The 16,327-nt window shown below is 50.4% G+C and overlaps 1 protein-coding gene across 2 annotated transcripts in view; it reads left to right on the top strand.

The window, feature by feature from the left end:
* The window catches only part of UBR4 (ubiquitin protein ligase E3 component n-recognin 4), a 92,161-nt gene that overhangs the window by 18,725 nt on the left and 57,109 nt on the right, over positions 1 to 16,327 (top strand). The window contains exons 29-51 of one of the 2 annotated variants that reach the window (XM_040084719.2): positions 7 to 216; positions 742 to 843; positions 1,714 to 1,814; positions 2,005 to 2,203; positions 2,317 to 2,505; positions 2,986 to 3,049; positions 3,218 to 3,409; positions 3,996 to 4,066; positions 4,186 to 4,333; positions 4,744 to 4,971; positions 5,474 to 5,644; positions 5,730 to 5,912; positions 8,056 to 8,214; positions 8,792 to 8,944; positions 9,259 to 9,486; positions 10,269 to 10,426; positions 11,498 to 11,669; positions 12,206 to 12,407; positions 12,649 to 12,812; positions 12,993 to 13,209; positions 13,585 to 13,801; positions 15,120 to 15,152; positions 16,258 to 16,321. In XM_040084719.2, coding sequence (XP_039940653.1) covers positions 7 to 216; positions 742 to 843; positions 1,714 to 1,814; positions 2,005 to 2,203; positions 2,317 to 2,505; positions 2,986 to 3,049; positions 3,218 to 3,409; positions 3,996 to 4,066; positions 4,186 to 4,333; positions 4,744 to 4,971; positions 5,474 to 5,644; positions 5,730 to 5,912; positions 8,056 to 8,214; positions 8,792 to 8,944; positions 9,259 to 9,486; positions 10,269 to 10,426; positions 11,498 to 11,669; positions 12,206 to 12,407; positions 12,649 to 12,812; positions 12,993 to 13,209; positions 13,585 to 13,801; positions 15,120 to 15,152; positions 16,258 to 16,321 — 3,625 coding nt within the window. The remainder of the gene's footprint in view (positions 1 to 6; positions 217 to 741; positions 844 to 1,713; positions 1,815 to 2,004; positions 2,204 to 2,316; positions 2,506 to 2,985; positions 3,050 to 3,217; positions 3,410 to 3,995; positions 4,067 to 4,185; positions 4,334 to 4,743; positions 4,972 to 5,473; positions 5,645 to 5,729; positions 5,913 to 8,055; positions 8,215 to 8,791; positions 8,945 to 9,258; positions 9,487 to 10,268; positions 10,427 to 11,497; positions 11,670 to 12,205; positions 12,408 to 12,648; positions 12,813 to 12,992; positions 13,210 to 13,584; positions 13,802 to 15,119; positions 15,153 to 16,257; positions 16,322 to 16,327) is intronic. The other variant, XM_058423343.1, reaches the window with a different exon arrangement.

Genomic DNA, 16,327 nt, shown 5'->3' with positions numbered 1-16,327 from the left:
TTCCAGCTGGTCAGATGATCTGAACCCACCCCAGGTGATCCATTCCCTGCTGCCTCTCCTTCTGGAGACCAGCACAGAGAGTGTGGCAGAAATCAGCAGCAACTCCCTGGAGAGGATCTTGGGCCCGGCGGAGTCCGATGAGTTCCTGGCACGTGTTTATGAGAAGCTGATCACGGGGTGCTATAACATCCTGGCCCATCACTCTGACCCTAACAGGTAACAAAGACTTGGCTACAGCAGGGTTGGTTTTGGGACAGAAAAAATCAGCTTATTGATATCTGTGAAAGCTTCTGTACTTGTATTGTATAAATACCAGGTATTTTATTCACATTACCAGAATTGTGGAGTGGGGGTGAGAGCAAGAGAGAATGGGGAGGAGTAACAGTAGAAGAGATTTAAAGTGTAAAAAGAGCAGTTCTTTATAGGAATTTATGTGTGAAGTCTCTGGAGAGTCTGGATTATTTTGGGTTGCTGGCTGGGACTTGCCTTACAGCATCACGTGTCCCTTTGTTCTAACTCGGTGGATCTGCTGGTGTTTATGTAAAGTTGTTCATCAGTTGCTTTTCTGCTGTCTCTTGGAAGAAGAGATGCTTTCAACTGGTGGAAAATTTACTGGAATTGTAGTGGCAAATTGATCACTTCTGGCCTCTCAGAGCTGCTGTGATTGTTGAAATTGTTTCTGGATGTTCCTACTTGATCCTCATGTATTTGATCCTTACCTATTCCTCTTTTAATCCTCAGTGGCCTGGATGAGTCCATCTTGGAGGAATGTTTGCAGCATCTGGAGAAACAGCTGGAGAGCAGCCAGGCTAGAAAAGCCATGGAGGAATTCTTTTCAGAAAGGTGAAGTCACCATGGAAGTTGTAGCCCAAGGGCTTCATTTCTCATCCTTTTTCTGTTAGCTTTTCACTGTAGACACCAAGGTGATGTTAGTGCCATTGTGCAGGAAAATACAGACTCTGTAAAGCCAGGATATCCTTCAGGCAGTGCAGGAGAGTGGGAAGAGACTCTGGGGGGGAGAGGACCTGGATCTTTGTCCAAATCAAATACTCAGCCAGGCCTCACGGTGATGATCAGTGAAATCTTGCAGGATGATTGTTCTGTCAGAGCAGATTTCTGAGAGATGCTGCTCCTTAAGACACTTACAGACCAAGCTGCAAAATCCCAAATTTTCTGCTCTCTGTGGGTCCACTGGTTGATAATTTTAAGGGTGAGGGAGGGAGGTTGGCCTGACTTAGAATCATAAAGACAAATTGTGCAGGCAGCAGCCTAGAACAGTGATAGAAACAGCCTGGCACAACCACAGGGTTGTGAGCAGCAGGAGAAGCTTTCTCCAACAGGAAGCTGACCATTGCCTGGTTTTTTTCTTTACCTGTTGAACAGTTTAGAATGAAGGCAGCCTGGCTGTACATTGTTAGTATGGAGGGAAAAGATAGGCAAGAAAATCTTGACTTCTGTTTTGGAGCCGGTTCAGACCCTTTTGTGACTGGATATGTAGAGAGCACTGAAATGCTACTGAGGAGCCCGTTTATGGGTTTTGGTCTGAGTTGGGTTTGCTGTTTGGCTGAAAGCAGCTTCTCTGGTTTGACTGCTGAGCAGTGTTAACACAAGCTCCTGCCAGTCTGGAACGTGAGGGCAGAGAGAAGTGGAGCCAGTGGCAAAGGGGAACTGGCTGGTTTTTACACAGCTGATTCAATTCTCCCCTCTGTACAGCGGAGAGCTGGTGCAGATCATGATGGCGACAGCCAACGAGAACCTCTCGGCCAAGTTCTGTAACAGGGTGCTGAAATTCTTCACCAAGCTCTTCCAGCTGAGTAAGTGCCCGTGGCATCTCCTCCATCCCGCCTCTCCCGCTTCACACCGGCCTTGTATTGTCTGAGACTGGAAAACGCTTGGGAGAAAAGCCGTGGGAGGGAGCGGGGTCGCAGCTCCGCGCTTTCGAGGAGAGCCGTTTTCACACGCGTTCCTCGGAGCATCCGTCACTGACAGTGACTTTCCCCTCAGCTGAGAAGAGCCCCAACCCCAGCCTGCTGCGCCTGTGCGGCTCCCTGGCGCAGCTGGCCTGCGTGGAGCCCGTGAGGCTGCAGGCCTGGCTGACCAGGATGACCATGTCCCCGCCCAAGGACTCGGACCAGCTGGACGTGGTGCAGGAGAACCGGCAGCTGCTGCAGCTCCTGACCACTTACATCGTCCGGGAGAACAGGTAAAGCACAGCCTCCGTCCTGTCCTGTGTGCGCTCCGTGCTCCTCTTGCTCTCCTCTTGTTGCCTGAGGTGCTGCAGGTTCTTTGTGGTGAAACTCTCCTGGTTTTGCTCAGCCAAGTGGGGGAAGGCGTGTGCACCGTTCTGCTCAGCACTCTGATACCGATGGCCACGGAGATGTTGGCCAATGGGGACGGCACCGGCTTTCCTGAGCTGATGGTCGTCATGGCGACTTTGGCCAGTGCAGGACAAGGAGCGGGACACCTCCAGCTTCATGGTGCTGCTGTGGACTGGCTGGGCAGATGGTAAGAGTCAACTCTGTGCTGCTGATGCTTCATTTGTGGGGTTTTTGGTTTATTTTCTGGTGTTTTGGGGACAGAAATTGTTTACAGATATTCCCTTCTCTCTTGGTTTATTGTTTGTTGTTTGAGATATAAAGTGTCTGAGGAAAGCTGATCTGCGTCCATCTGTCCCAAACAATCACTTTTTTTTTTCTTTACTCTGAATGGTTTAATTCCTGCGTTTCTGCATTCCCTGTTGTTAATCTAAAGCAAACTGAAACTGTTGGTCAGGACTGAATTTATACTTCCTAAAGGCTGTCAGCTGGAGTGAGTTTTTGGACTCCTCATCCCTGAAAGTGTTCCAGGCCAGGTTGGACAGGGCTTGGTCCAGCCTGGGATATTGGAAGGTGTCCCTGCTCATGGCAGGGGGTGGGATGAGATGGGCTTTAGGATCCCTTCCCTCCTAAACCATTCTCTAGTAATTCCCAGTGTTCTGCATTGCAGCAAGAAATACCTGTCTCAAAAGAACGTGGTGGAGAAAATGAATGCCAACGTCATGCAGGGGAAGGTAAGGCGAGGCGTGTCCCGCTGCTGCTCTTGCAGAAACAACTCCAGGCTGTCCTGGTTTGGTCACCCGGTGGGAATTTTAAAGCAATTTATCCGGGGGGTGACTATTGACGTGTTCAACTGCCGTGGGCTGCGTTGCCTCTGATTTTCCTTCCCTCCTGCTGGGCAGCACGTGACGATCCTGGAGTGCACGTGCCACATCGTGTCCTACCTGGCCGACGTCACCAACGCGCTGAGCCAGGGCAGCGGGCAGGGCCCCAGCCACCTGTCTGTGGACGGCGAGGAGCGCGCCATCGAGGTGGACTCGGACTGGGTGGAGGAGCTGGCCGTGGAGGAGGAGGACTCTCAGGCTGAGGACTCGGTAGGCAGCGGGCACAGCCAATGCTGCGAAAGGCAGGAGGGTTCATTCTGTGCGTCCCGAAGCGCTCAGCCTGTAAATTGAGATTTTTGTGTTTGTTCCTGATGGGAAATGGAGTGAGGGACCCCACGTGTCGGGTCTGGAGGAGAATCTGTCCTTCCTGCCTAGATGTGTTGACTGTGATGTCAACAAAAGTCAAATGTTTATTTTTTTTAATTTAAAAAAAAAAAGAAAAAATGGGTTTGTTCCTACTGGTTGGTTGGCAATTACTAGTTTTTGTATTAGCAAGCAACTTAGATTAATACTTTCAAGTGCTGTTGGGTGGTGAAAAAAAAGCTGTTACAATGTGTTCTCTTTTTTTGTTTGTTTGTATCAATATTTTTGTTACTGTTTCTTTCTCTTATTAACCATTTTGTGTTACTACAATGTGTCACCATATCCTCTCTAAGTGGTTCGATACCAGCTGCCTTCTAGTTCAGTGTTGCTAAAATTTGCTATTCTTAAAATGTACTGGGAAATGTATTCTGTACATGTACTTCACTGTAGCTACAGTCATGACGCCTTCCTAAAACAGTTTTCTTCTGGCTAGGATGAAGATTCTCTCTGCAATAAACTCTGTACCTTCACCATCACGCAGAAAGAATTCATGAATCAGCACTGGTAAGAATCTTGTGTTCAGAGCTTCAGCCTGGTGTTTGGGGCCATTGGGAAGGAAACCAGTGTAGCTTGTGAGCCTCAAGGCACTGCCTTCCAAAACTCACCTGGCTTCTTTTGGCCAGGTACCACTGTCACACTTGCAAGATGGTTGACGGGGTTGGCGTTTGCACAGTTTGTGCTAAAGTTTGTCACAAGGATCATGAGATTTCTTACGCCAAGTACGGATCCTTCTTCTGCGACTGCGGAGCCAAGGAGGATGGCAGCTGCCTGGTAAGTTCTTTATGTCTTCAGATTTTCAAGTCCTTTGCAGTTTTCTGTTCTGCAGTAAGTTATGTCAGGATTTGAGCATGCAGGAGTGCTAAGACTTGAAGGCTTTGACTTTATAATGAACCCTTGAAATGTACAGCTTGCATTGGTAAATCTGCGTCCTAACGACTCGTGAGCTTTCACCTGCCTTTACAGAATTGGCTGCATAGCAAAGAACACTTTTTCCCATGTTTTCCACTAGCAGCAAATGAAATAATTATATCTTAAATATGACAAGTTTTTAATCTTGGGGTGGAGAGTCACGTGCGGGATGTTATTTCTTTAGAACCGCGCTCTAATTGCTGCTCATACGATCTCTGTTCACTTCACCAGTAACCTGGTTTGGGATTTTACCGTTACTCTGTCGTCCCCAGGCGCTGGTGAAGAGAACTCCCAGCAGTGGGATGAGCTCCACCATGAAGGAATCGGCCTTCCAGAGCGAGCCCCGCGTGCCCGAGAGCGTCATCCGGCACGCGAGCACGTCCCCGGCGGAGAAGGCCAAGGTCACCATCAGCGAGGGCAAGGGCCCTGACGAGGAGAAGCCCAAAAAGAGCAGCCTGTGCAGGAACGTGGAGGGCTGTCGAGAGGAGCTGCAGTCCCAGGTGTGATTGCCAGCTGCTGAGAGATGAGTTATTGTCGTTTTAGGACATGAGAGAAAGATGAGAGGCTCCAAATACTTTAGAAAGCAAAGAGTATAGAAAAAAAGGCTTTATTGTCTCATGCTTACCACCTTTTATAAGGTGTTCTGATACAGACCCAACATGATCGGTGAACAGGAACGACACCTCTCCGATCCCACTGGTGAAACCAGAGAAACAGCAAAACACCACCTGGAGAAAGACGGTTTTGGGAAAGGAGAGTTGTTTGCCAAGATTGTTTTGAGAAGAAGCTTTCTCGAGAAACTTTTTCTTGGGAAAAGTTAGCAGCTGCTAGCAGGCTGAAATCTCTCAGAGCCAGAAATATCAAGCCCAGAGGTTATGCTGAGGATCCTGGGCAGGCTGAGATGAGAGGGTCACAAAGGGGTGCCAGTCTTTAGAACAAGTTGATATGCAGCTCCCATCGGAAGCATCTTGTTCAACATTTGCTTGATCTTGTTTCTTGTAGGCCAACTTCTCCTTCGCACCTTTGGTGCTGGAGATGCTGAATTTCCTGATGGACGCCATCCAGGTCAACTTCCAGCAAGCTTCAGCCATGGGGAGCAGCAGCCGTGCCCAGCAGGCTCTCACCGAGCTCCACACCCTGGACAAATCAGTAGAAATGACGGATCAGTTGATGGTAACCAAAGGAATTGACAGAGCGTGAAAGAGGGGAGCGGCTTTTAAGCAGACACATTCCAGTGACGCCCTTTGGATGCTTTCAGGTCCCGACCCTCGGCTCCCAGGAAGGCGCCTTTGAGAACGTGCGCATGAACTACAGCGGGGACCAGGGCCAGACCATCCGGCAGCTGATCAGCGCGCACGTGCTGCGCCGCGTGGCCATGTGCGTGCTGTCCTCGCCCCACGGCCGCCGCCAGCACCTGGCTGTCAGCCACGAGAAGGGCAAGGTGGGCTCCAGGGGCAGGGGAGCAGTGCCAGAGCTGCTGGGCTCCCAGGAAATGGGGCAGTGCCAGAGCTGCTGGGTGCTCAGGGGATGGGGCAGTGCTGGATGCGCTGGGCTCCCAGGGGAATGGAGCAGTGCTGGATGTGCTGGGCTCTCAGGGGATGGAGCAGTGCTGGGCTCTCAGGGGATGGAGCAGTGCTGGGCTCTCAGGGGATGGAGCAGTGCTGGATGTGCTGGGCTCTCAGGGGAATGGAGCAGTGCTGGATGTGCTGGGCTGTCAGGGGATGGAGCAGTGCTGGATGTGCTGTGCTCTCAGGGGATGGAGCAGTGCTGGGCTCCCAGGGAATGGAGCAGTGCTGGATGTGCTGGGCTCTCAGGGGATGGAGCAGTGCTGGGCTCCCAGGGAATGGAGCAGTGCTGGATGTGCTGGGCTCTCAGGGAATGGAGCAGTGCTGGATGTGCTGGGCTCTCAGGGGATGGAGCAGTGCTGTGCTCTCAGGGAATGGAGCAGTGCTGGATGTGCTGTGCTCTCAGGGAATGGAGCAGTGCTGGATGTGCTGGGCTCTCAGGGAATGGAGCAGTGCTGTGCTCTCAGGGGATGGAGCAGTGCTGGATGTGCTGTGCTCTCAGGGAATGGAGCAGTGCTGTGCTCTCAGGGAATGGAGCAGTGCTGTGCTCTCAGGGAATGGAGCAGTGCTGTGCTCTCAGGGAATGGAGCAGTGCTGGATGTGCTGTGCTCTCAGGGAATGGAGCAGTGCTGGATGTGCTGGGCTGTCAGGGGATGGAGCAGTGCTGGGCTCTCAGGGAATGGAGCAGTGCTGGATGTGCTGTGCTCTCAGGGAATGGAGCAGTGCTGGATGTGCTGGGCTCTCAGGGGTTGGAGCAGTGCTGTGCTCTCAGGGGATGGAGCAGTGCTGGATGTGCTGTGCTCTCAGGGAATGGAGCAGTGCTGGATGTGCTGTGCTCTCAGGGGATGGAGCAGTGCTGGGCTCTCAGGGGATGGAGCAGTGCTGGATGTGCTGTGCTCTCAGGGGATGGAGCAGTGCTGGGCTCTCAGGGAATGGAGCAGTGCTGGATGTGCTGTGCTCTCAGGGAATGGAGCAGTGCTGGATGTGCTGGGCTCTCAGGGGATGGAGCAGTGCTGGGCTCTCAGGAGAATGGAGCAGTGCTGGGTTCCCAGGAAATGGAGCAGTGCTGGGTGCCCTTGGTTCCCAGGAAATGGAGCAGTGCTGGGTGCCCTTGGTTCCCAAGGAAATGGAGCAGTGCTAAGGAACAGGCAGGACTGTGGTTTGTTCTGCCCATCTTGAAATCTAGTGTTAAGTGTTGCGTAGCTTAGAGGAGCCTCTCGTAGGAAAATCTCTTTAGGGAAAAGAGTTCCTGCAGCAGGAGCACTGAGAACAACTCACTGCCATCACCCACCTCACTGCAGCCACCTGAGAGGAGGTTGGAGTCATGTGGGGGTCCATGACTCAGTGAAAAGACAAAAGGAAGTGGCCTTGAGGTGCACCAAGGGAAGCTCAAATTAGTTACTATAAACAAAATGTTGTCTGCAGGAGTGGTCAGACATTGGGATAAATTGCCCAGGGAGGTGGTGGAGTCCCCAGCTGTGGAGATGTTCAAGAGTTGTGTGGACATGGCACTTGGGGATGTGGTTTAGGGGTGATTATGGTGGTGCTGGGGTGATGGTTGGACTCGGTGATCTCATGGATCCCTTCCAGCCTTGATGATTCTGTGGTTCTGATTCTCTGACTGGGATCTGGAGCTGAAGTGCCTGAGTCCCCTCAGTTACAAAGTGAGATAACTGGGTTCATTCTGTGGTTCTGAATCTCTGACTGTGGGATCTGGAGCTGAAATGCTGAGTCCCCTCAGTTACAGACACGTAACTGGGTTCATTCTGTGGTTCTGGTTTTGTAGCTGGGATCTGGAGCAGAAATGCCTGGCTCCCCTGTTACAGTCACATAACTGGGTTCATTCTGTGGTTCTGGTTTTGTAGCTGGGATCTGGAGCTGAAATGCTGAGTCCCCTCAGTTACAGTCACATAACTGGGTTCATTCTGTGGTTCTGAATCTCTGACTGTGGGATCTGGAGCTGAAGTGCCTGGCTCCCCTCAGTTACAGTCACATAACTGGGTTCATTCTGTGGTGCAGATCACAGTGCTCCAGCTCTCAGCCCTGCTGAAGCAAGCCGACTCCAGCAAAAGGAAGCTGACCCTCACCCGCCTGGCATCCGCGCCCGTCCCGTTCACGGTGCTGAGCCTGACTGGGAACCCCTGCAAGGAGGATTACCTGGCTGTGTGTGGGCTGAAGGTGAGTGCCTGCCAAACCCTTTTCCAGGGAGCTGCAGACATCAGCTGGAAGCCAGCTGTCTTTGTTTCCTCCGAGGAGTTAGCACGGAGCTGCCTCCAAAGTTCTGTCACTAATTCAGCTCCTGATTCACTTTCCTGCTAGACAGATGAGGTGAAAGAAGCAGGACCTGTATAATTAATGAGACAGTGCCTCAAAATAGTATTTCTTAGTGTGTTTAGGCTGATTTTGTTTTAAGGCAAGAGCCAAGGTTCAGTCATGTCAAACTTAGTGTGTTAAAACTAGTCTGTAGCAATTAGTGTTCGTTGGCAAGGACTCCTCTTTTTTGTATTCTCCCAAATTTAGATTCTGGGTTTTTTTCAGATGTGTTATTTAGCTGAGAAAAAGCTGCACTCTGTAGGATTTTTTTTTTTCTTCTCAAACCTTCATGTCATTTATCTTCAGTGCAGGAAATTGAGATTTAGATTCTCTGAATCATTATTTACCCAAAGAGAAATGCTGACTTTTAACTCCGTTGTTGGCTTCAAATATTTATAAACGCTTTGTTTTAATATTTAACCGTTTTTCTTCATTCCTCCAGGATTGCCACGTGCTGACGTTCAGCAGCTCTGGATCGGTCTCTGATCATTTGGTGCTTCATCCCCAGCTGGCCACTGGGAATTTCATCATCAAAGCCGTGTGGCTGCCAGGATCCCAGACTGAGCTGGCCATTGTCACTGCAGACTTTGTGAAGGTGTGTCTGGCCGTGAGCTGTTGATGCTACAGCTTCTGTCAGACATCACAGTCTGCATCCTCGGGGAGTTGCGTGTGGGAGAATGTGATAATATTCTTAGAAGTAAATTGGAAGTATAAATTTGGGATTTATGGGCTGTTTTTTGCGAGGAAAAGGAAACCCAGAGAGCTCAAAGAGAAAAAAAACCCCAAACTGTAGCATCTCATAGGGATTCCCTCATCTCTGCTCGTTCATTTGCACAGTTTTGTATCGTAGCTGTTAATTACTGCCTCGATGATCATTGTAATTAATTATTTCCTTGGTTCTTCCCGCAGATTTACGACCTCTCAGTTGACGCCTTGAGCCCAACTTTCTACTTCCTCCTGCCAAGTTCCAAGATCAGGGATGTCACCTTCCTGTTCAACGAGGAGGGGAAGAACATCATTGTGATCATGTCCTCTGCTGGCTACATCTACACACAGCTCATGGAGGAGGCCAGCAGCGCCCAGCACGGGCCCTTCTATGTCACCAACGTGCTCGAGGTCAACCACGAGGACCTGAAGGTGCTGGTGACTTCCCTTTCTCTCTCTTTTTTTTTGCATCTTCCATTTGCAGTCAGAAGTTTCCTTTTTTTTTTTTTTTTTTCCCTTCTCCTTTTAAGCCCCCTGATCTAGATCAAGGAGCTTTCTCATTCCTCTAAAGAGAGAAATATCCGTACAGTAAAAGGAGGTGGGGGTGAAAATTAAACCCCTTGATCCTTTCATCTAGAAAATGGAGCATGTTTTCCATGGCTGGCTCTGAAGTCATGCCCAGCAGGATTTCTCAGCAGGGAGATGGCTTCAGAGCAGTGCTGTTCTCAGAGCAAGGCACTCCGAAGGTGCAGGAGCAGGAGGCATAAATCACCATGGCTGGGGCTGGAGAGCTGCAGTCAGCCTTTGTTTCTAGTCTGGAGGGTGACCTTTCAAATCTCTCCCGTGTTTTTTACCCCAGCCTGCTTCAGAACAGGAATGGATGGGCAGGAGGCCCTCAGGAAGGTGTTTTGTGAGCTGGGCGTGCAGGGAATGCTCCATGTGACACTGTCACGCAGCGCTGAGGCTCGCAGGGTGTTACCTACAGCCTCGGGGTGTGCGGGCTCAGCGTCCCCTCCCAGAGCCTTTGAAGTGTCTGATGGATGAGTTCACCCAGGAGTTCAGCTTAGAAAATTGTAATTTAGGGCTCTGTTCTCTCACTGCTGGGGAGGAGGGACAGCTTTGGGAATAATTCCATCGCAAATTTAAAATCCTGGCAGAGTGTTTGGGGATGTTTGTGTTTGTGTTAAACGCTGGCGTTTCTCTGGGTCCCCCAGGACAGCAATGGCCAGGTGGCAGGAGGAGGGGTGTCAGTCTATTACTCCCACGTGCTGCAGATGTTGTTCTTCAGCTACTGCCAAGGCAAATCCTTCGCAGCCACCATCAGCCGGGCCAGCCTGGAAGTGCAGCGGCTCTTCCCAATTAACATCAAGAGGTGAGGATCCTGGGGGACACTCCCTGCATTTTTATTTCTTTTCTTTATTAAGAAATATTGCTTATTATTAAACATCCCTGCTCTGAGTGGCCAAACCTTGTGGTGAAAATTCCCTGTTGGCTGATGATTTCTTCCTGCTTTTCGTGGTCCTGCTATCCTAATGGACTCGGATGATCCCTGTGGGTCCCTTCCAGCTCAGGAATTCCATGATATCCCAGTTGTGGGATGATTAGAAACCAAAACTGGCTGTTTCAGCAGTGGGCCAGGCATGCATTTTGTGCTGCCAGCAGGATTTCAGAGCAGGAAGGTGTCTGCAGAGCAGCGGAGCTGCACAGAGTGAGCTGCTCGAGGTGCGGCCGCTGGAACCGATGGGATTTTCTGCCCTCGCCGAGCAGGAAGCTTTTGTTTCCTTTCAGCACCACTGCTGCAGTGGACCTTGTGCATTGTGCATGTTCAGGCTGATTTTCAGACTCCCTCAGGGGAAACCAACCTCTTACTCTATGAATGTGGCAAGAAAAAGACAGTTGTGTTGTGTTTGATTGCAGTGCCGGGCACTCGGGCCACAGACTCTTCACTGGCCTGACACAAAGCCACTGTCACGAGTGGCTCTGAAGGAGGGTCAGCTTCCAAGAGCTCCTGAACTCCACTCGAGCTTGGTTTAATCTTTTTGCAGCTCTGTTTCCATTTTTTCCAGCGAGCAGACACTGATTCTGCTGCATTGGCCTTTGCTTATTGCTGCTAGGTGTGCTGAAATGTGGAACTGTTCATCCATTCAGATAAAAACATTGCTGAAAGCCATTTATAAATTACCTCCGTGATTTAGGGCATAAAATACAACGCTAAGCCAGTTTTTCCTCGAGTTTGCAGGGTAGGGATCAGAGCTGAGGACTGGGATGCTCATGGCTTCTGGTGGCTGTGTCAGGTTTCTGTGAACCAGCCACTGTTCGTTGATGCAGTGCTTCAATCCCTGCTCAGGACAAAGCTTTAACTGCTTTGAACACGATGAAATCGGTGTGGTTTTGCTTGTGCTGCTCCTTAAATGAGTGTCATTGTGCCCTTTGTCTCTTGCAGTTCCAATGGTGGCAGTAAGACTTCTCCAGCCCTGTGTCAGTGGTCTGAGGTGATGAACCACCCTGGCCTGGTGTGCTGTGTCCAGCAGACCACGGGTGTCCCACTGGTGGTGATGGTGAAGCCAGACACCTTCCTCATCCAGGAGATTAAGACCTTGCCAGCCAAAGCAAAGGTTAGCCAGAGTTCCCTGTCTTTTTGACTCTTAAGATTTGGTTTCTTGTTGTTCCATCAACCAGATCTCCGTTCCCGGCAGCTTTTCTAACACAGTTTGTTCCTCCGAGCGAGAGTTGCCAAACTGTCACCGAGACACACAAAGCAGTCATGTGCAGACAAGAGATTTTCGTAGAGGTTCTTCTGATCCAGCTCCCAGCTGAGAGAGCAGAGAGAAGAAAAGAACCCCTTTGTTTATTTTTACTTTTTATACATTTGTGGGTCTAGCAGAAGATTGGCTTTTTGGGGTTTCCACCCCTCAGCCTCAGTGGCCAGACCAATCTTCAGTTACAATTGTTTTCAAGTTAGAAATATGCAAACAAAAGACAAAAAATGAAAAACAAAGGATTTGTTTATATTACATCTATAGGAAAGGTAGAAAACTGCTCTAATATTGTACAGTAACTAAAAGATCTGACTCCATTTATGAAAATCAAAAGGCTAATAAAGAAACTCAGAAAAACCAAAGTAACGCCAAACCCTTCTCTTGCCTTGCAGATCCAGGACATGGTGGCCATCCGTCACACGGCCTGCAACGAGCAGCAGAGGACCACCATGATCCTGCTGTGTGAGGATGGCAGCCTGAGGATCTACATGGCCAACGTGGAGAACACGTCCTACTGGCTGCAGCCCTCGCTGCAGCCCAGCAGCGTCATCAGCATCATGAAACCCGTGCGCAAGCGCAAGGCCGCCGCCATCAGTAAGGGCTCCTCACCCCTCCTGTCCGGCTGAGGGACATGGAAAGGTTGATCAACATCACCGAAATACTTACAGCACTCATTCTGACAGTTATCCGAGTGCTGCCTAAATGGGTGAAATGTTTCCGTAGATGTGTATAGAAATACTTTTCCAAAGGAGGCCGGTTGTTTCTGCGGGTTTTTTAGCGCAGCTTCGCCTGTTTAGAATGCCTTTTTGTCACCAGGATCTCTCTCCCCTTGTAGCAACCCGCACATCCAGCCAGGTGAACTTCCCCATTGACTTCTTTGAGCACAACCAGCAGCTGACAGATGTGGAGTTCGGAGGCAATGACCTGCTGCAGGTGTACAATGCCCAGCAGATAAAGCACCGCCTCAATTCCACCGGCATGTACGTGGCCAACACAAAGGTGAGTGGGGCAAAGGTGAATGAACATTATCGTTCGTGCTGGCACCGTGCCTTGCCTTAGGGAGCCTGCTTTGTTCAGATGACCCCGTGCACACACTGTAATTCAGTAAATAGTGGAGGCACCTCTGAGCTGAGTCCTTGGCTTCGGGGGAGGTTCTGAGCTGTGATTCGTTCTCTGCAGCCCGGCGGTTTCACCATCGAGGTGACCAACAACAACAGCACGATGGTGATGACGGGCATGCGGATCCAGATCGGCACCCAGGCCATCGAGCGAGCTCCCTCCTACCTGGAGATCTTCGGGCGCACCATGCAGCTCAACATGACGCGCGCCCGCTGGTTCGACTTCCCCTTCACCCGGGAGGAGGCTCTGCAGGCTGACAAGAAGCTCACCATCTTCAGTAAGTGCTCTGCTTGGTCTGACCAGCTGATGGGTTGGTTTGGGTGGGATGAAGGCTTCACCTCACGGCACAGACCTCCCACAACCCGTTTGTTTGCCCTGATTGCAAAAACAGTCTGAGAGGGGAATCCTGAAGGTTTGATAACTTTATTTATGGCCCGGTTTCTTGCTGCTGTGAGTGGATGTTCAGTAGTTCAGCTCAGGGATTTTGTGCTGAGGCGAGAGGAGGAGAACGGCCTTGCGAAGGCGATGGTGCTGTCGGTGGCTGTGTGTTAATGACGGTGTAATTGCTGTCCTGGCCCTGTGAAACGAGGCTGGTTTGTATCCAAAACCAAGATTTTTCTCAGTTTTTAAGAAATTCCTCTCATCGCTGCAGTTGGGGCTTCTGTGGATCCCGCTGGAGTCACCATGATGGATTCCATAAAGATTTACGGCAAAACCAAAGAGCAGTTTGGCTGGCCTGACGAGCCCCCCGAGGACTTCCCGTCTGCTTCCGTCAGCAACGTTTGTCCCCCAAACCTCAACCAGGGCAACGGCGCTGGGGACACCGAGGCAGCTGCCCCTGCTGCTGCCAGTGGCACTGTCCTGGAGAGGTATTTCTGCGCTCCTTCCCTTCTTTCTCCTTGGAAATGGGTTGGTGTTGTTGTGGCGGGCCCTTGGGCTCACTTGTGTGCTTTTCCTAACTTGGAGAACTAGAGGGAATTAGTGAGTTGTTCTCACTGCCCTACGCAGCAGCGACTGCAAGCGGTGATTGTCCTGGCAGGAGGGGTTGTGGTGGCTCTCGGTTGATCCGTGTGCTCGCTTCTGCTGCCTAGTTTGTGTCGCAGCAGTCTCGAGGAGCTCAAAGCAATTTCTGCTGCCTCGGTACATCCCCTCGTTTCAAGCTGGCCCTTTTCGGGTCTCTGGAGCTCACAAAGGTCAGGCCTCTCTGAAGCTGAGATCAGTTTTGAGGAGGGCTTTGTGTGTGACCCAGCTTTAGGCTCGTGGCTCCCACCAGCTTCCCTTGTAGCCCACGTGCCTCAGGCTGAGCTGTTGTGCTGGGGAAGGTGTTGGGGTTTTCCCCATATCCCTGCTGAGAGTGAAACCCCAAGGGTGACCTGGACAGAAATTCAGTGAATGAACAGATCTTGTGTTCTTTCTTCTATCCACGCCGTGTTCTTCTTTGAGCTCATACAGTCTGTACCGTGAGAGTTGTAAAAGCAGCGAGGACAGGAGGGAAACGGCTCAAAGAGGAGCTGGTACAGCTGAAAGATGAGTGTTTCAGAGGATGCATGCACTGCTCAGCTGTGAGCACGTGCTGGTTGAGTTTGACCGAAATTCTCAGGGCTTGAAGTGACAGTTAGGCCCAGCTGAAGGACCTGTTCAGCCATCCTTTAATATTTTGTCTAAGAGTTCATGAGATTTTTTCCTGTGTTAATTCTCCCTTTCCTCCCCTCCTCTGCTGTGACATCCCCACAAGATGTCCCTCTCAGCACAGGCATGCTCTCTGGTTTCCCAGAGCAGTGGGATTATATTCTAAAAATTCAGATATAAAAAATTGATTCTTCCTATTTGGTGTTACCTTCTGAAGGGCCTCTGGAGCAGGAACAGCTAAAGGCAGGCAGGAGGCAGCTTTTCTATCCCAGTGTGGTGTCTGCACTGGCATTTTATCCTGGGTGGTGCTTTGAGTGGTGCTTGGCTTCCCTGTGTGAGGTGACCCAGCTCATCCCTGTGTTTGTTTTGCTCCAGACCGGTGTGTGCTGCCCAGGTAGAGAGACCCTGCTTAGACTGACGCTCCCCTGGCTTCCTGATTTCCCCATTTAATTTGCCTTTTGCTTAGAATGTGTTCTAGGGAGTTTTTCTGTGAGCTTTACACATTTTTATTTATTTTATTTATTTTTTTTTTTTTCCTTTTTCTTTGCTCCCCCAAAGTTCAGACACTGAGTCCCTAACCACCCTGGACCGGTTAGTATGGCATCCTTTTCTCTGCACGAATGAGTGTGTGTCAGAGAGACAGAACACATGGTGTGGCTTTTTGGTGACTGGGGGGTTTGGGGGTTTTTTTTTGCTGTTTTCCAAGTGACATTTGCTTCTTTACATTCCGGTCATTGCATGGCAGATGGTTTAGCAAACGTAAAGATGAGGTGGTTTGCAGATTTTTGCTGTACACAGCGTAACTGTTGCTTATTTGACAGACTCCTCTCTGCTTTGTTCCTTCCTTGTGCCTTCTTTTCCCACTTCTGTTCCTTCCAAGCTTTATGAGGGTGGCTGTGGGGAGGGGGACGTTATTTATCACCACCAGACCAGGCATTTGTTCCTTCTACCTTCCAATCCCACGGTGTTGTTTTTCCCCTCGATGCTCTCTCTTCCCTGCTCTTTCCTGTATCTTCCTGCTCCTTCTGGTGTGTCAGATGGCGTTTCAGGTAGTTCTACCTGGGGGCATGGACTTTGCTGCCGCTTGTAAATCAGGTTTTTCCCTCGGAACAAATGTTTTCCCAGCCTGCTTGAACCTCAGCATCCCTCGCTGGGGGTCACCCCCGGTGCTCCGAGTTTTGGGGGGTTTTTTTTTGCCCTCTGGAATATTTCGTGCTGAAACTCCAAATTGGGAAGAGCAACCTGCGTGGAAATAGCGAGCGAGTAGAACGTCGCTCCCTTAGCAAAGTCGGTTCCGCTTTTTCCCATGTGTCATAGCCAGCCTTGATCTGCAGTCATCTGTACGTCTGGGGGCCATGGTGAATTGGGACTGTCAAGACAATCCAAGTTATCCCTGCTGCAGGCTGCGTAAGGAAATGTTTTATCCTCTTTGGAAGAGAAAAGCCCCTGTCTTTCAGCTGTGGATTATTAAAGCAGTCCTAAGTTTGTCTGTGAGCGTGAGCCAGGTTTAACTCTGGTCTGTAACACAATGAAATGATATGCATGGTGCCTGTGGCAGGTTTTATCATGCTTTGATTTTGTACTTGGCATTCGTTAGCTGTCTCTGAGCTACTCGTGACTGTAGCCCGCATAAAGCAAAGTGCTAAGGAGAGAGAAGGGTTGCTGTACTCAAGCCTGCTTTCCTCTCTCCCTCCAGGCTAGTAGTGAGTTCTTTAGAAGCGCTGGAAAGCTGCTTTGCTGTGGGACCAGTCAACGAGAAGGCAAGT

Source organism: Hirundo rustica, chromosome 22, assembly GCF_015227805.2.
Source record: "Hirundo rustica isolate bHirRus1 chromosome 22, bHirRus1.pri.v3, whole genome shotgun sequence".
In the NCBI taxonomy this organism is placed as follows: Eukaryota; Metazoa; Chordata; class Aves; order Passeriformes; family Hirundinidae; genus Hirundo; species Hirundo rustica.
This window is presented reverse-complemented; position numbering and strand designations above follow the sequence as displayed.